Raw genomic sequence first — 19,967 nt, 5'->3', positions numbered from 1 at the left:
GGACCCGAAAAATGATGCATCTCTATAGGAGTTTGCATCCCAAATCGTCCGTTCCACGGTTGTACTTCCCCCGACAACAGGGAGGTCGTGGACTTTTGAGTTTGGAGTGTCTACATGACAGAATGGTACTGGATACAGCCTGTAAAGTCGTCAGGAGTTCGGATCCCCTTCTCTGCATGGTCCGTGACCATGAGAGAGCAGGAATTGGAGCATTTCTCCTTAGGGCAGCTGCTCGAGCAGCTGATGAACTCGGTATAGTTTTCGACTCTGAACGAGGTGACTACAACTTTGTCACCGAGTTGGAACCCGTTCAGCAAAAAGCTCAGATGAAAGCCGCAGAGATCACCTTACTTCTGCGGAGACACAGGGATAAGCCAATGCATGGGGTCTTCTTCAATAATATTGAAGACCTTGGCTTATCAAAGCGCCTGACGTTCGCTTTTCTCAGGTCGAGTGGGCTGAAGTCGGAAACTGAGGGGTTCATCATGGCTTGCCAGGATGGTGTCTTCAACACCTTAGTCTACCGCAGTCGCGTGATGGGTATAGAGGTTCCTGACACAAGGTGCAGGGCCTGCCGCGAGGCGCTCGAGACCCTAATGCACTTGCTATCAGCATGTCCAGCATATGCGGTCTCGGCCTATATCCATCGACATAACGCGGTCCTAAGAGTGCTGTATTACCATCTACGGCACTCTTACGGTATTGACGAGACACCGGTGTTGCCCTACGCTCCGGGGATATTGAATCCGTTGTGGGGAACGAGAAGTGCCGAATTTATTGGAACTATTCGTTCCCCACCCTCAGGCTCATACAAGCTAATAAGCCTGATGTAGTCCTTCTCGATCTCCAGACCAAAACGATGTTTGTCGTGGAGTTTTCAGCTCCTGGCGAGACGAATATCGTCAGAAAAGAGGAGGAAAAATGGATAAAATATCGAGATTTTCTCTTCGAACTCCGCAGACTCTATCCAGATCACTCTGTCAAGATGGTCGTTCTGATTATTGGAGTCCTTGGTGGAATGATGTCTTCTCTACTCTCGAATCTCAAAATCATACCGGCTTGCCGCACTAAGGCAGAAATCTTAGCCGCACAGATGCAGAAGGCTGTCATTCTTGGCTCACTACGTTTGCTAAGGGCACATGATTCTCGGACCCAATGATCACTTACCCCACGGTGTGGGGAGTGGTCATTGGTTGATTATGCTGGCGCGCCCCCCCGAATGTATCGGGGCTTCGGGGGATAGGACCTGACCAGCGCACACTACGGTGAAAAAAAAAATAATAATAATAATATTTATTCACCACACAAAATGAAGAATACAAATATAAGTTCATCACCACTTTATAGGTACATGAATGTATACATAAATTTAAGCCTAGCGTTAAATGAATAAATAAGGACAATCCTTGAATGTGGTAAATTCCATATATTTTATTTTCAATTTTTTAGCACACATATGTTTGTCACTAGGTAATGGTACATCAACAAATATAAAGCAAAACAACAAAACAATAACAAAAGGAAATATTTTATCGGTAGACCTAATCTACCAATACAAATTATATTGAAGAATTCAGAAGTAGTATTCATTACTTCAACTAACACATTGATGGATTACTAATTCAGGGAGGTTGGGTATCCATTTTTAACATTGTTATATAGCTTCGAGCTAAGTGAGAATAATTTCTCTGCAGAATAATTTTTTCGGTTTCAAAGTAGACTTCAACTACAGTATTATCTACACTTATTTTCGAAAAGTTGTGATCTGGAAAGCCTCTGGCGTACGATATGGAAAGTAGATATAATGTTTCATCCAAGTTTACTGTCGGGAGGCGATTGTTAAACCACTTGAGTACTTTTCAGAATTTACGTTCTGCTGTTTCTCTCCGTATCATTGGAAAAAGTTAATACTTCCTCGTTTACCGATAGTTTTAGTAAGTCATTGATGTATACATTGAGAAGCAAGGGTCCACTAACGGTTCCTTGTAGAATACCGTACTCAACTAACATGCAATCACCGAGAATACACGAAGAGTGGGATCTATTTTGTCGATATTTCCACTGGTTGTAGTAGATAAGTAGACAATAGCATCAACTGTTGACATAGTTCCTATGAAACTGAATTAGTTTTCAGAAATAATTTTATTCCAAGAGTAGTAGTGTTCTCAGAAACATTTCATAGACTTTACCAAGATTCAACATTAGAGGAATTGGTCGATAAGTAGACATGATTAGCCTATTTGAAATGTGGTTTAACTATCGCACTTTTGAAGGTTTCAGGAAATTTTCCTGTTCTGACGCCCCAATTCACGATATACTATTTCGTTCATTATACTTTCAAGTACCTCAGCAGTAAGATTGTCGGCACCTGGTGTTTTTAATTTTTTTATTTCATGATGGTTTCTCTTATTTCATTCAGGTTAGTTTCTATTGTTTATGTTGGCAATGAATGTTTATAGATGATTTCACATTATATTTTTGTTTGATAGTATTAGCCAATTTTTCCCGCACTAAAAAAATGATCATTAAATTCATCTGATATATCTTTTTTCGAAGTACCCGTTTCATTTTTTGTCTCTGTGTAGTCTGATAAGAAGGTTACTTCAAAAACTTACAAGAGTTTAAGAAACACCCAATTATTATTTTTTCTTCTGGAATATCAGCAGAGCAAATTTTGAAAAATATTATACATAAAGTTCGCTAACTTCAAAAATTTTATGGAACATTCAAAATACATCCTCAGGAAGAACCGGATTCAAGTAGATCATCGCCAAAGATGTTGCTTCCTGGAACGTGAGCGGTTCTTTGGAGAAGTACTCGACGAATTCCTGCAAACTGGAAAACTCTGGGACCTCTGAACGATAATCAGCAGTCAGCCGGATTTTGCCGGCCTGCGACCTCTCGATTCCGAAGTTGTAGAACTTGTTGTTGTGCTTCGTGGTCAACACTAGGAAATGCTTCTCGCTTGGTCTGAAAAGAAAAGCTCCATTTTTCAGGGGTCGCAGTAGTTGTTTTGCTCCTTTCCTATCAGTGTAGCGGTAATAGGGCTCGTTGCTGATGTTGACTGTAACAGAAAATATCCTAATCAACACATGGATATTCGAAAAATATCCAGTTTTCTTTAGTATATAATACTTTATTGGCCAAAGATACGAAAAATCTTTTAAACGAGAGCACGCCACATGGTGTGCTCAAATCCATGCCACAAACGGATATTGTTTGGCCTTGATCATTGCGAATTCCAATCTATTTGAAAATTGTACACGTTCAAAATAAATTGGCACATCTGTAGGTATAATATGGATTTGTGGTATTGATATATTGTCACCTCAGAACTTGCAATTCAAAATGCTGGCTTCGACAATGTTTTTCAATAATTTTTCAATGACTCATCGAGAGCTGTTGCACAGCCGTGGTGGATTCAAATAACGGAGCGATCATTCAGTTGCAAATTATGCAGTGGCATGCCTTGCAAATCCAATGTATTCAAAAACTCTGTTGTATGATTCATAGCTTCGGTGGCATCGCAAACTGTATCTACGCTCTATGGATGAATAATAATAGTGGCCGAAAACTGTGTAGACAGTGAGTGACACCCAAGTTGACTTGCAAAGTTTTTATGAGTATGTCGGCGTTTGTGATTTGATCAATCTTTAAAACCTTTGAAACTGCGTTAGCAGTTGTTCACACCAACAGGTAGTTCCACTTTTGTCTCGCTTAGGTTCACACAGCCATTTTCATCAAGTACTATTTTTGGCTCTTCACATTTTGTCTTCAATCGAGGACCGCCTACCCGATACTGATGATACCTAACAGGCTGAAACAGCTGTCTACCAGTGGCTCTCAAATTGAATACAGCGTTCGGACCGTATAAAAGGACATACAACAGGATGACACGTTCAGTTTGAGTAGAGCCTAGATGATGACAGTGCTACCAACTGTCGAAAGCGCTCGCAGATAATTAATAGAAGATATAAAGCTTTGAATCCTTTTTGTAAAATTTACTATTGGAATACTGAAAATAAAGAAAAATTTGTTGCATCATTCAATATATATATATATATATATATATATATATATATATATATATATATATATATTTATATATATATATATATATATATATATATATATATATATATATATATATATATATATATATATATGTATGTATATATATATGTATATATATATATATATATATATATATATATATATATATATATACAGGGTGTTCCTTAAACACATGCTAATATTTAAGGAGGTAATTCTTAGACCCATTTTAAGAAAAAAACTTCCTATGGACGTATGTCCTAAACGCCGTAACTTTTGAGACAGGGTGGCAGAGTTTTCAAAATCAGTTTTTTATTAATAACTGAGATAATTTTGTAGGCATCTTTGGCATATTTGGTACATATGTTCCATGCCTCAAGGCGCATTTTCTGATGTACACAAATTTGTATTTTTTTAAACAGTGGCATCCCTACGGGTTTCGCATTGAATATTTTTGGGGAAAAAGTACTACGCCAATGCTTTCTTTTCAAAATAAAATCATTTTTAAAATCCTCATTTATTTTTGAGAAAATTTGATTTCTTGGTATTTCTTTGTCCGACGCATGATTTTCACTCAAAAAAATAAAAATCGACAGAAAGCAAATTAAGAAATTAGATCAATTCTAAAATGAATGAAAATCTGAAAATTTCTTCATAACGCATTACCAATTCCCTAATAATATTTGAAAACATAATCTCCAAAAAAATAAATTTTTCACAAAAACGAGTTTTATTTTATTTTGTGACAGTAAGTCTAAACGAATAGCACAAATTTGTTAATTAGTAATAATACCAAAACTGATTGAAAAAATTGTTGGAAGTGGCCACCTGCACTTAGTATGCATGCTTCCGCCCTTCTACGCATGGAATTACGCACCCGTTCAAATATTCCCGGCGTATTTCGTATAGTTTCACACGAGGCAACTATTCCCTCTCTAAAATCTTCTGAAGTATTAACGGGAGTTTTATACACAAGAGTTTTAAGGTGACCCCATAAAAAAAATCTGAACTGTTGAGATCGGGGAATCTTGCTGGCCATTGCTGAGGTCCTCCGCGACCTATCCAACGATCAGGATAAACTGTATTTAAATGGTTTCGGACAATTACACTGAAATGAGCAGGGGCGCCATCGTGCATGTACCATATTCGATTCCTTAACGCAAGTGGCACATCTTCCAATAACCCAGGTAAGTCTTCTTCGAGAAAGTGTAAATAAGAACGACCATCAAGGCGTCCTGGTAGAAAAAATGGGCCTATTAGATGATCACCTATAATTCCTGCCCATACATTAACCGAAAATTGGTGTTGGAAATGGGTTTCGGTTATTGCATGGGGATTTTCTTCAGCCCACACATGATTGTTATGGAAATTTTGAATGGCATTCCGAGAAAAATTTGCTTCGTCTGTGAACAAAATTTGTGTCCCAAACTGCGGATTTAGTGCAATAATTTGTAGATACCACTGACTGAAGTTCACACGCTGTGGAAAATCTCTGGGGAGTAATGCCTGCACTCTTGAAATATGGTATGGGTATAACAAAAAATCAACCAAAATACGCCAAACAATTTGATGACAAATATCCAGAGTTCTAGCGATCTTCCTCGTACTTGTCTCAGGATGTTCCTCAATTTCTTGCAGCTCCGCTTCCTCAATTTCAGGAGTTCTTACTACACGAGGTCTACCTTCCGGAGTCCCTTTCTTGAAACTACCAGTTTCCCCAAGTCGACGATGAATATTTGAAAAGGTTCGGCTATCTGGTAAGGCACGATTAGGATATCTTTCCTGATAAATGCGCCTGGCTTCTGTTGCATTACCATCGGCAAGGCCATATACGTAATGCATTTGCGCCATTTCCGCATTCGTATAATTTACCATATTTACTGATATTCAGAAAAACAGCGGACTACCAAAATAACTTCAATAACACTTCAAAATCAATCAAAATGCGCTGTGACAGTTTTTAACACCAACACCTTACTTTAAAACAACATCAATATTAGCTACTGACGGTTGTACATACAGAGAATTCGTTTTTTATTGCTATGGTGGGTACGCTGTTTTTTCTGCTTTTAATCTTCAAAAGAAATCACATATCGACAAACTCCATATTTCCAAGAGGTGCAGTAAATAAATTCTGCTTCACGTCATTTATTCCAGGATAACTAAATTTATGTTTTCAAAAATTATTAAGCGGTGCTGCGTTATGACGTAATTTTAATTGAGAACAGTGCATCTGACAACAAACAAATACCTTTTAGATCCTCAATTATTTTGCAACAAATCTGATCTCTTAGTTTGCTTTCAGTCGATGCACGATACCGCTTCAGATTTTTAAGGAATTTATCCTTAAGTAAAGCGATTTTTAATTTTTTGAGCGAAAACCATGCGTCGGACAAAGAAAACTCAGCAAATCAAATGTGCTCAAAAATGTATGGAGATTTTAAAAATAATTTTTAATTCAAGATAAAGCAGTGGCGTAGTATTTTTTTCGCCAAAAATATCCATTTCAAAACTCGTACGTACGCCACTGGCAGAGAAAATTAAGAAAATTGTACATCAGGAATTGCGCCTTGAGGCATGGAACATATGTACCAAATATGCTAAAGATGTCTACAAAATTATCTCAGTTATTATTAAAAAACTGATTATTTTTGAAAACTTTGCCACCCTGTATCTCAAAAGTTAAAGCGTTTAGGACATACGTCCATAGGACGTTTTTTCCTTAAAATGGGTCTAAGAATTACCTCCTTAAATATTAGCATGTGTTTAAGAAACACCCTATATATATATATATGCCTCAGGCAAGTTCATAATGGAAAGTAATATTACAGGCAAATAATCAATTTCATAGCAAACTTAAGAGTGGTTGAAAGGTGGATGCCGGTTCTTAAATTAAAAAAAGGATTTATTTGAAAAGTCTTAATTTCTGCGCCTCTGTATGTAAACTTACATATAGACTCCCGCTGCACTGGAGTTTTCTCGGCATGAGACTTCTCAGCCTCGGCATGTGTCTTTTCAGCCTCGGCATTCCCGTAGATTTGTTCGGCCTCATCTTCTTCCATGTCACGAGTGGAGATGTTTTTGACAGGAGTGAACTGTGGACTGGTGTAATTGAATCCAGTAGTTTTCTTCCTTCTTTCCACAGTGTCAACTCTAGTTTTCTCCGCATGAGAGTTCTCAGCCACGGCATGAGTCTTTTCAGCCTCGGCATTCCCGTAGATTTGTTCGGCCTCATCTTCTTCCATGCCACGAGTGGAGCTATTTTTGACAGGAGTGAACTGTGGACTGGTGTAATTGAATCCAGTAGTTTTCTTCCTTCTTTCCACAGTATCAACTCTATCGACTGGTGTTAGCGGGAGGGGTCTGGATGTCCAAATGTTTGCGGCAGGGTTGTCAATGTTTCCATAAATTCCTCCTTCCATCTGGTCATCGACATTCTGCTGATCAATCGCTTTGCTGTTTCCTGATCTGACAATTGCTGGGTTTGGCTTCTGCGTCAAATTGTTATGTACTGCTACTCCTTCGTTGGAGTAAATTTGTTCTGGATATTCTTCGTCGCCTTCTTCTGGATCCATTTCGAAGTCGCTTCCGTCCGTATCGAATGATTGGGCCTCATTACGCCAAACCCTAGCTCTTAAGTCCATGGCAAGTTTTGCAGCTAACTCATTGGGAGAAGGTGTGTTACTAAAATCAGTTGGAGCTATTGGCAATGGCGTAGGGTGAGGACTACGCCGAAGTTCTGAAGTATTGCTGTAGTTCGCCTCTTCATCCTCATCTACAAAAAAACTTAACACTTCATAATCTTGAAAGAAACAAAAATGGAGTAAGAGTGCGAATACCACGACTATATACAGGGTGTTCATTAAACATGCGGCAAAAAGTTAAATACTATTCCTTGGACTATTCTAAGGATATTTTGTCCTCTGAAGATTTTTGAGGGGGCTTTGTTTCGAAGATACGGAGCGAGAAAATTTTGACAATAACAATTCATTTCCAAAAATTAAATGTAATGTTCTTTAATCTACAAGAACTATTGAAAATGACTATTCCCCGCTTGGATGCAAGAATCTAATCATCTAATCTTCTCCTCCTCTTTCAAAAACACCAGGATCGTTTTTGACTGCGTTACACCCAACAATTATCCGATTTCTCAAATCTTACACATCTTCTACTGAAGTAGTATAAACTAATGACTTGAGGTGGCTCCATAGGAAATAATCCAGGGATTTAGGTCCGGTGATCGAACAGGCCATAAGTGAGGTACCCCTCGACAAATCCAGCGATCTCCGTATGTTACTGTTGAAAACTCTCGAGCCAATATGCTAAAATGCGCTGATGCACCATCGTGTATAAACCACATTGTATTTCTTCTAACCAATGGTACATCCTCCAAAAACTGAGGTAGTGTTTGTACAAAAAGTTGCGGTATACCTCGCCGATAAGTCTTCCTGGCACAAATACCGGTCCAATTGTGAAGTCACCTACAATTCCCACCCAAACGTTTAACAAGAACTGAAGTAAAAACAATAAGCATCGGTAGTTGAGGAATTTGAACCAAAGTGCGCAAAAGCCATTAACAGAATGCGATACGTGAAAGAAAATCTGCAGGAAGAAGTGCCTGAACCCGTTTTATGTGGTATGGGTACAACAAATAGTCTCTAAGAATATTCCAAATTGTCCCGTTACTTCGCATTTTTCGAGCAGAGGTACCTGGATCTTCTTCTGTCATGGCCAACACATTTTCTTCTACTTCTACCGTTCTGTCATTGGCTGTTTCACGAAGTCGTTGGTGTATTCTTTGGAAGGTTTTTCTATTAGGTACATTACGATTAGGAAATCGTTCACTGTACAACCACCTAGCTTCCAATGAATTGACAAAAGCAAGTCCATAAATGTCAGTCATAGCTATGTTACTATAGTCATTCATGATAGAAGACTTCACTAACAATCACTAACAATCAGTTTCAACCTATTTGACACATACCAATGATCATTTACGAGACATACAAATACGGCTACAAATAGAGAGTTATCCATACTGCGAGGTCCAAGTGATAAATTCACAAACACTGACTTATTACATGGACCACGGGCCGTCGGGCATTATTGATAATGGCCAGTGAAAGTGATAAATTAATGACTTCGTCCGTCGCTCTTGGGCATTATTATTATTGGCCGGCCTTTATTAATAATGCCCAGTTAATCACGTTGCCCGTAACATATACACCTGTGGTCTAAATTATCATATCGACAACAAAAACTAGGTGTATAATGATGAATGCATAAAAGAAAACAGACTAAGTATTCTTTTGTATGAAAATTTTCAAAATAATCTGTATGCAGATTGAATTTGCATTTTTTACAGAAGTAAATTGTGTTATCTTTGCAATTTCCACATTGGTTGGTTGAGTCTCTCAGTATAATGTCCAATATTGTCAAACTATACAGGGCTTTTCATGATGAGCGTTAATTAGCCGTTTCTGACAAACTATTTAACGGATCAACCTGAAAATTTCACAGTATGCATAAATCAATATGACCTATACGCCTAAAATATTTCAGACGAAGCGGCGTTGTCGCTTCTACTATAAAGTAGCGGCTTCTTTGATTTTTCAAATGGAACACCCCGTATATAATATCATATTATGATTCATTATCACTTTGTCAACAAATTCATATACTATTTTCCTATACTTATCTATTACCGTTTAGAAGATATAAATTAATTTCGATATTTTTTTTACCAAACATGAACTTTTATAAATGCTGATAATCTTGAACTCTCTTGCACTAAAACGATCAAATTTGAAATGGAGTGGAGTGATACTATGAGGATCTTCACTCCGAGTCATATTTTCATTTGCCTCATACAGGGTCTTCAAAAAATGCAGATAATTTGATCTCATGAAAAATGAGTGGAACTCAATTTTTTCAAATGGAACACCCTGTATATTTCAACATTTTTGAGCTCTACATCCAATTTTAGATTAACTTTGTTCAGATAATACTCTTTCTATTTTGAACCGTTTTCGAGATGAACTGTTTCAAACGGAAACTGACGTGGTTTTCTTGCTCGTTTTTTTGAATTCATCACTGCTCCGTAAAAATAAATAAACCAATTATTTAACGTCAGACTTTCGTAGGTAGTTTTGACTGATTGTGATAGCTACCAATTATAATATAATAATGTCAAGATTAGGTTACAGTAATGAAGATTTCTTGAATTTATAAATAATTTATGGTAAGTGCAATAGAATTGCAAGTAGAACATGTCGAGTATTTCATGAAAGATATCCACAACTTCCGAAGCCTAATAATAATGTGATAAATCGACTACTAAAAAACTGTAGGTTGAATGGAACCTTCCGTCCAAAAATCATTCGTAAGAAGACTAAAGTGGATGATGATGACAATGGTATAACAGTTTTGGGATACTTTCATGCATTTCCAAATGCTTATCTGCACGAGGCTGAAAGGGAGATAGGTATACCCTACGTGACAATTTGTCGAATTCTCAATAAGCATAAATGGTTTCGTAATGTAGTAATTATCTTTTGTATCGATGAATCGGAGTTTTCTCAAGGTATACTAAGTAACTATTTTTTTGTATGACTTTTAAACAAATCTAGGGAATTATTTTTTTTTTCATCTCAATGTCCAATGTGTTATATAATTTAGGTACGGCATCTTTGTACAATGGTTTTTTCTGGTTTTGGTATTTTAAGGGCGTTTGTTTTGTGTATTGTGTTATGTATATGTGATATCCGAATGGACATTTCATTTTTGTGTTGATACATGAGAAGACTGTGACAGAATTATTGGCGAATATCAATTACTTTGGTCTCGGTGTGTAACGAGTCAAATGAGAATCATCTTGTTTTGTTGAATGTAATTTTCAAAAGGAATTTCTGTATAGTTTCAAGATTTCGTATCAAAGTTTTATAAGATCCTCCCCAGACTACGATTCCATATAATAAACGCGATTCCGTTAATGAATGATAAATTATTTTCATTTGTTCCATTTTCAGGATATTTGATAAATATTTGAACTTATGTAGTAAGTATCTCAATTTTTTATGATATTATTGATATGCGTTTCCCATTTCAAGTGACTATCTAAAAATACTCCTAAATAATCAATACTTTTGGTAGACGAAATTTCAACTTAGGAAGTATTATGCAAGAGTGTAAGCTTATTATATTCTGTTAACAATGCATTCGGTACTTTATTATAATGTTTTCAAGTTATTGAATGACTATATTGGTCGTTATTTATTTCAAGACTCATATCAGAATATTTAAATGTGAGTGAGGAAAAAATATTTTAGAATTTTATTTAAATTCTTAGCTAGTTCATTGTAGCCAAAACCAAAATCAAGCATTAAAACTTAGAGTGTTTCGAAGAATACTTCACTTTGTGGAGCATCCCGAAATTGAAAAAAAAATATAAGCAGTACAAAAAAATTTTCTACTCACCCTGTAATTCTTTCACGCTTTTTTTATCATAATTCTCGTAAAATTCTTCCTGTTCGGGAGGATGTAGGGTCAGTTCGATATAACCCGCAGGTTCTCCGATGGGAATTTGCTCGACTCTTGGCGGAGTGTTCACCACCGTTGGCAAATCTGGTAATGGTCTGGAAAGCGTGAGCTCGATTTTTTTGGAAACATTCACACGATGTTCGCCATTGTTTTCTATTTCCACATTTTCGTAAAGTTTGCTCTTCCTTTTAAATAAATTTTTCAGAAAACCGTTTCCCTGCTTCTCCTCGGTCTTATAAGTCATCCCCCTGTTTTCCGGGACCTTATTTTGCTGGTTATTGGAATTGTCTAATCCTCTCGTTGAGATCATCGGTGAAGTTCTGTTGATCCCCGGAGAAGGCTGTTTGATCAAATTTATTCTGGGAGGTGGTTCGTAAACTTGGTCAGGATCGTCGTATGTAGGCTCATCTTCTTCAGCGGCTTTTGAGCTCTGTGTCGGTAGACCTAGTCGTTGAGGCTCATTACCGGACATTGCAAGGTCATTAGGTGTGAGATACCCGTAGTTAATATCGTCTTGCTTAGACATATCCACGTACGTGTCATCAAGAGTCGGTAGTTTCGACTTTGTCGGAGTCTGGGTTCTTTCTTTGTTTGGTAAAGGCAGAGCAGGTCTTCGGTCCGCATTGGGTGGTAGCGGTAGCTTTGATTTAACTGCTGATGTGGTACTTGCTTTGGGAGATACTGGATTCGACTCTACTGGTTCCGGAAGCGGAAATTTCACTTTGGTGACTGTGGAAGTGTTAGTTCCGGAACGTTTGGTTTGAACTTTCTTTTCCGTTGGTAACGGAAGAGGAGGCTTTGGTATATTGTCCGCTGAAATAGTTATTTGATAAATGAGTTTTTTTATTTTGAATCAAAACTACTAAAAGACGATTGAATTTTGCTAAATGTTGTATTTACAGTGAGATCAATCTCCAGAAAATTCAAGTGAAACTTCATATTATTCTTTCCATATCAATCTATACCAGGGGTTCCCAACCTTTTGGCACCTGCGTACCACTTGACTTTTTGAGAAATATTGGCATACCACCAGACCTAAATATTTTAATGAACGTATAATATTTACTCTTCTAAAAGTGTTCAAAGGCTTTTTTAATTATATTCCTGAGAAAACTTCATATTCAATGGTTAGATATTTGTTTATTCATAACATGCTTATAGTAAAGGAGGAATAAAAAGATTAAAATGGTATTAATTTGCATTTGTAACATAAAAATAATATACAGTGTGACCCATTTTTAATGGAAACACCCCCCTAGAATTTGAAGTTGTAAACCGATTTTAATATTTTTTTTTTGAAATGTCAAGTACTAAAAGGTCCACCTTGGGACAAAATTTGAAATGTTTATTAAAGTTTCAGGGCATATTACGAAATTTTTCTTAGTCGAAAATCGGAATTTTTTATTAGCGATTTTTTTATTAAAAAAATCACTACGCCACTGGATTCAGAGTGCCTCTAAACAGGTGTGACCAAAATTTCATGAAAAAATATTCATTATTAACAAAGTTATGACAACTCAAAAATTCGAAAACTCACACAGCTAACAGTTACAAAAAACACCCTATATCAACAGATATAGCCATGAGAATATTTTTTTTATGATTTCAACAATAAAGTGCCGCCAGATGAAAAAAAATTAGTGTAAATATTTTTAATGAAAATAACGGAATTACATTCAAGTTTTCACGCAAATTAACTAAAACTGAGACCTAATATTTCAATTTAAATCTTAGTTGCCATGGAAATGATATTACAGTTTGACACTTGTGAAAGATTTAAGTGTACTTATTGTCAACAATATTCACCTTACAGTTCTTCGAATTATTTTGTGTCATGGCTACAAAATTGAGCGTAAGAGAGAAAATTGAAATTGTACGCCTTTCGGGAGATGACGTTAGAAGTGCTAGAGAGGTTTGTAGAGTATTAATGAGAAACATCCAGATCGTACTCGTATTAGCTGCGGTACGGTAAATAAAATAAATGAAATATTCTATGAAACTGGTGCAGTATCAAAAATGATGTTAAGAAGTAATCCTGTACAAAGACGAAACAGGAATGACAGGAATGATCAAATAATTTCAGATTATTTCGGAAATAATCCTTATGCCAGTATAAGGAATGCCACTTTAGATTTGAATATTCCACGAGAAACTATTCGGAGATGTCTCAAGGCGAAGAATATTAAACCTTTCAAGCCAAAATTTTTACACACACTTCAAGAAGGCGACGAAGCAAGACGCCTGAAATATTGTTTATGGGCCCAAGGGGAATATTCAAACAATAGAAATTTCCTAAAAAATATTTTATATACCAACGAAGCCACTTTCACTACAAATGGAGTAGTGTCATCACAGAATTGTCGCTATTGGGCAGCGGATAATCCTAACCGGGTAATAAACTGTAAAAGCCAGTATTCCCAAAAAATCAACGTCTGGTGTGGGATATTGAACGAACGAATTATTGGTCCTTTTTTCTTTGAGGAAAACATTAATGCGCAGAGGTTTCTAGAATTTTTAAACACAGAGTTTTGGGATGCTATTCACGAGCTGCCAATCAATGAACGATCAAATTTAATTGTCCAGTTAGGTGGGTGTTCAGTTCATTATGCCAGATCTGTGAGGTAATGGCTCAACGAACATTTTCCAAACCGATGGATAGGCCGTGGTAGTCCGTTTATAGAGTGGCCACCCAGATCTCCAGACCTCACAGTTTTGGACTTTTTTCTCTGAGAACTTCTCACACAAAAGGTTTACAAAAACCGCTCAAAAGATAGAAATGAACTTTGTGCAAGAATTCGACAGGTATGTGCAGATATTAGCCCTCAAGAACTACTTGAATATGAGTTAGGATTATTTGTTGCACTGAATCGAAACATTTCTATAATTAGTTATTAGTTACGTTTATTAAAATTGTTTGCTTCATTGTTAGCTGAATTGTGTGAATGTAATTCCGTTATTTTCATTAAAAATATTTACGCTATTTGTTTTTTTTTCATCTGGCGGCACTTTATTGTTGAAATCATAAAAAAATGATATATTGTGATCGTTAGCTGTGTGAGTTTTCGAATTTTTGAGTTGTCATAACTTTGTTAATAATGAATTTTTTTCCATGAAATTTTGGTCACACCTATTTAGAGGCATTCTGAATCCAGTGGCGTAGTGATTTTTTCAATAAAAAAATCGCTAATAAAAAATCCCGATTTTCGAGTAAGAAAAAATATTACGCGTAGTATGCCCTGAAACTTTAATAAACAATTCAAATTTTGTCCCAAGGTAGACCTTTCAGTATTTGACATTTAAAAAAAATTATTAAAATCGATTTACAAACCGAATCTACCAAACCAATAAAAAGCATAGGTAATTGAAATTTACTTGCGCGAGTCTTCTCACTGTTGCTAGCGTTAGATCTGGAAGGTGTGCTGGTCTGACTGGATGTCGATGATTCCACAGGTGTGGGAATTTTTCCTTTGTTACTAACCAATCCAGGCTTCGACGGACTTCTGTTTCTATTTGCATTTCGTGGTTCTGTTGGTTCAGGAAGTGGAAGTTTTCTTCCTCCTCCTTGATCTTTCGGGGGATCCGGAAAACTTGCTTTCTGTTGACTATTGTTACCTTTTTCGAATCTTGGGGGAGTGGACTGCCCATGGAAAGGTACACTCAGGTCTGGGGCACGTAGTGGAAGGGTCGGTTTCGAATCCACGAGACGGATATCTGGACCACTGATCAATGTTCCTAGTTTTTGCTTGAACGCGGCTTTATTCTGATCGTTATTGACTTTGGGTTTCGGTTTTGAAATTATTGGTTTTTCCAAATGGTTCCGTGTCGATTTGGAAAACTCTTGTTTCGGTTTGGTAGTGTGGTCCTCCAAAATCAAGGATGGACTTTCTTTCAGATCTTTTATGAAATTGAATAACACCTTTTTCTGACTTAATGGAAGTTTCCATCTTATTGTTTCAAATTCCGTTAGCTCCTGGAATGGAATTTGAAAGAAGTAATTCTGGAACTTATTGAGTGACAGGAATTATTTACTCACTATTAGTTTTTCTCCGGATATATTTTTATCGCTCAAAATTGCTGCCACTAGTCCGTGTCCTTTCTGAAAAAAGATTGGGAATATCTCAATATTTGTGAAGATATTCAAATACTTTTCAAGGGTTTCCCTGACATAAATAGGTACAAGTGACAGTGATGTTTGAATGATCTCCTTTTACCGCTCAAAAGACAAAAGGGAACTGGATGGCAGCAGTGGAAGCGGTAATTACTGTGATGAATCTATAACTTTGTATACAGGGTGTAAGATAATTACGTTAAAATATTCAAGTGACGTATTCCTGAGACAGTTTTAAGAAAAAAAGTATATATGAACTTGTGTCCGAAAATGCTTCGTTTCGGAGATACGAGGTGTTGAAATTGAATTTTTTTGTTCGCTTTTTGAAAGTAACTCTTGCAAAAAATAAGTTATTTGCACGAAATTCGTTACCCGGGTTTTTTTTGACGCGGGAAATCATAATTTCGTATTAATTTTCATATAACATCTAGAGGGCGCTGCGTACGCTGTCATTATTTATTTCAAATTGCCCTAACTTTTTTGACAGTAATTGGTACTTTTCATGAAAAAACCTATTTCCCATACCTTTTTCAAGTAAAAAAGGTACACCTCCTCAACAACGCCGGAGGTGATCGTTTTCGAGATATTTACAATTTTGTATATCGATGCATATTACTTTATAGCCAAATTTGATTTCAATAATTTTTGACACTCTTCGCTTGCAAATTAAGTTAATTAAATATTTTAACGTACTTATGTTACACCCTGTATAATGTTGTGAATAATCAGTTATATAACTAGTTTAGTGATCCGATAATTGTGGAATTGGCCGCGGTGGTAGTGCGCCCGACTCACGATCGGAAGACCGTGGGTTCGATTCCTGCCTCGACCAGATATTTTTCTCGAGATGATTTATCTGATTGAAGCTGGGATGATTCTGCAAACGTGTTAGGAATCACACAGTAAAAGGTAAGACCTCGTTAGTCCTTAGCTCGCACAAGTTTCTCAACTTCTGAGAGTTGTCGTTCGTATGGGGGCGACAGCTGATTAACGGAAAAATAGATTTTTTAAACAGAAAAATTTTTCTGAAAAAAGGTTGGTTGGTTAACAGGATCAATTTTTTTCTTAAAAAACAATTGTTTTCTTGCCGACGTGTCGAATTTAATTAAATTATTCTTCAGGGCTCTGTAACAATGAATTTTCGTAAACATACCTTCCACAAAACTTATACGATTAATATCGTTTCAATTTCACAAGAAATGATGAGTTCTTAATTAAATCACTCACCGAAAAGTAGTTTTTTCGTGTCGATCTGTTTCTGTTTAAAATTTGTTTTTCCGTTAACCAGCTTTTAAAAACCTTCAGACATATTAGATACATATTGAAAAAAAATAAAAAACAATGCAGAACAAACAAATTTCCGAGACAACACAAAACGACATGAAACATACGAATGGCTTTATTTGTGATTCTGATAAGGTGGTGACTGTTTTTTAAACAATGACAGAAAAGAATGAAAAAATGATAAATTATTCCGGTATTTTACTCATCAAATTTATATATGCAGTATTAACGCCATCAACATCTCTTCTAGTGTTAACACTATCGCATATGTCATTTCGCTCAAAAGTCCTTTGGATAAATATGGTTGAACATCCAGAATAATTGGATGATCTAAATGTGTCCATATTCTTTTTCATGCTCAACGTGAGTTGAGGGGTTTTTTTATAATCAGAGTCTTATAGTCTCTCATGTGTTCTGAAACTCGTGTTTTAAGATACCGTACAGTTTGACCATTATTTTGACCTTGACATCAGACCATCTGAAGTGCTGATTTTTTGTCAGATTTTTTCCAGGTTTTGAAACTGATGATGATTTTAACATACTCAACAAAGAATATGGGAAATCTACCAAAGAACTGCTTTGAAATGTAGTGTACCTACTCAATGCAAACGATAAGTGATATTTAAAAAGAAGTATCTACAGTAACAAAAATATACCGCGTTGTCACAAATTTCACATTTCAGATGCATTCATAGAAAAATGTATAAGTCTACGTGATGATGAAGTATTCCAACAGTAGTAAAACCGATTTACTTTCACTTCAACAACCGTTGAAAAATTGATGTATTCGGTCACAGAATGGGTAGGGTCATATTCAACCTACTAATGATTGTAGAATATAACTATGACATTATTTATGATACTAAGATTCACCATATTTTGTTTCAGAACTCATCATTTCTTGATTTCATGTTTTGACATTATGTATGATGAAATTATAGTAAAGTGTATATGAAAACTGTAAATGATATTCAATAACCTGTTGACACAAACGGTCTCACCTCTTTGAGCTTATCTAATAATTGACTGGGTTCCAAAATTCTCACTCTTTCCAGACTCATTGTTTGAGTAACTCTCTAGGTGGGGTCACAGCACTCACTATTTACAATAAAAATTAATCATCGGGGTATTTAACGAAGACGATTATGATGAAGAATGTTAAAGGAAAATCCCAATATAACAGTGTTACTGAATGATTAATCAATAACGTGCAGTATATAAGCAAAAGTAAAACCCTGTTGCGAATGATGAGATCCGCGTCAATCTCATATCAACTTCCTGTTTCCTCGAGTTTGGTTTTCAGATAGTCTCTACTGATGAACTCGAAATGACTTGTATAGTTGTTATAAATAATTCAACAACCAGAATGTGGTTTACTCTTGATATGAGTGTTACCCTGAACTAAAAAATGAAATGTTGAATGGTGAGAATATAGTGGCATTAGTTTGATATACTAGTCAACGTGATATATCACATGATTCATGTTCATATTATTCAGGAAGGGAGAAGTTAACTCTCGGCCGTGGGTCAATTGGGCTAGTCACCTGGATCTCCATTTTCTCTGGCGAGGATCCTTTTCTGTAGAGAGAAAAGAGTACACGCATGTAATCCGTATGGAATTCGGTATTGGCAAATGTATAACAGACCACATGAAAAGGGGACTGCGGGTATCCGTAGGAGTATGAGTCATGTTCATAATATACAGGAAGAACTTAACTATCGGACGTGGATCAATTGAGCTAATCACCTGGTTGACTCAATACTCTGTTTCAGAATCTCGAGAAAGGGGAAAGGCCCTTCTCGCTCTGAATACGCAATGTGGCCAATACCGGCTGATTTTCGTCCTAATTCTGTAACCAATACAGATTCAATCAAAGCTGTTTTTTATTTGTATCTTTGATTTTGAAGAGTCCATGTCTGGAAATATTCTAAAAATAAGTTAAATTCAATTTCAAAATCATATCTAATTCATAACATACGGAAATACTTGTTTAAACTACTTTTTCAACAACTATCTGTTTCATCCAGTAGCAGTTGAAACTTTTGGTGTTCATGGCCCGGAGTATCTGTTATTCGTTCATGAACTCGGAAGGAGAATAGGCCAAGCAACGAAAGATCACCGTTCTACCTCTTTTTTGATAGAAAGAATTAGTATTACTATTCAACGTGGCAATGCTGCTTCAGTCCTTGGAACTATACCTCCTCCACATAATTTTTGATGAGATCATGCATTGCCTAATTTCAGTACGAAAATTAAACCTCTTCGAAACAAGCTGAGATATGTGGATATTCATCAGTCTCCTATCAAGGTTAATTCACAAGTGATTGATCCACCTTCTTCTTTTTCAGTGCGGTCAGTGGGCTCAGGTCATTCTTGCCCCCCAAATATGAGTTGCAGTCCTCGTAGAACTGTTTCCCTTCCAGTGGAAGAGCTTCATGAAACAAGAGCCGAATCGATCCCTCTACGAAACCCTTCTTCACTTGGAAGGATCGATCGCAGCTTGAGAAATGGTTTTTATGGAGATTCTGTGAAACATGTTCTTCCTTACGAATCAATAGAGAGTTGTCCTGAAAATCTAGAGAAGAAAATTGGATTGGATAATTTAGGAAACACTTGCTACATGAATAGCATTTTACAAGTGTTGTTCATGACGAAGAATTTCAAGAACGAAGTTTTAATGATGAACGAGAACGGGAATGTTTCCTACTTATTCATCAAACTCAAACACCTGTTAATGCAGCTGCAGTTTCGAAAGAAGGTATCATCTTTCCCTCCAACCGATTTCCTGGAGTCTTTGAAGTCCACTAGATACACGTTAGGACAACGAGAGGATTCTTCCGAATTCTTGGGGTTCTTGTTAAATACTCTTCGTGAGCAAAACAATAGCAAAATCAATACTCCTGACCGCTCTGGACTGAATGATTCCGTACAGCCCATCTCGTCTTGTGTTTGTAAATCTTTTGCTGAAAAAATCCTCACTTG

General features: G+C 36.4%; 1 protein-coding gene across 1 annotated transcript; it reads right to left on the bottom strand.

The window, feature by feature from the left end:
* Positions 1 to 1,278: 1,278 nt before the first annotated feature.
* On the bottom strand, positions 1,279 to 18,235 carry LOC111512125 (uncharacterized). Its single transcript, XM_023168220.2, has 6 exons — positions 17,986 to 18,235; positions 15,626 to 15,688; positions 14,965 to 15,562; positions 11,530 to 12,405; positions 7,004 to 7,828; positions 1,279 to 3,064 (listed from the first exon to the last, which is right to left on the bottom strand). Exons 1-6 carry the CDS (start codon positions 18,043 to 18,045, stop codon positions 2,727 to 2,729), a joined length of 2,760 nt encoding a protein of 919 aa, XP_023023988.2. The 5' UTR covers positions 18,046 to 18,235; the 3' UTR covers positions 1,279 to 2,726.
* Between the last annotated feature and the right edge of the window lie 1,732 nt (positions 18,236 to 19,967).

Source organism: Leptinotarsa decemlineata, unplaced genomic scaffold, assembly GCF_025532065.1.
Source record: "Leptinotarsa decemlineata unplaced genomic scaffold, Ldec_3_MD MMD2_tig00000576_RagTag_RagTag, whole genome shotgun sequence".
In the NCBI taxonomy this organism is placed as follows: Eukaryota; Metazoa; Arthropoda; class Insecta; order Coleoptera; family Chrysomelidae; genus Leptinotarsa; species Leptinotarsa decemlineata.
This window is presented reverse-complemented; position numbering and strand designations above follow the sequence as displayed.

What these genes read in the sequence shown, in the direction of transcription:
- LOC111512125 (XM_023168220.2), bottom strand. Translation starts at nt 18,045, where the DNA reads ATGAGTCTGGAAAGAGTGAGAATTTTGGAACCCAGTCAATTATTAGAT. An exon ending in TATCCGGAGAAAAACTAATA is followed by an intron (nt 15,563 to 15,625) that starts GTGAGTAAATAA and finishes ATTCCATTCCAG; the next exon opens with GAGCTAACGGAATTTGAAAC. An exon ending in AGTGCAGCGGGAGTCTATAT is followed by an intron (nt 3,065 to 7,003) that starts GTAAGTTTACAT and finishes TTTCTGTTACAG; the next exon opens with TCAACATCAGCAACGAGCCC.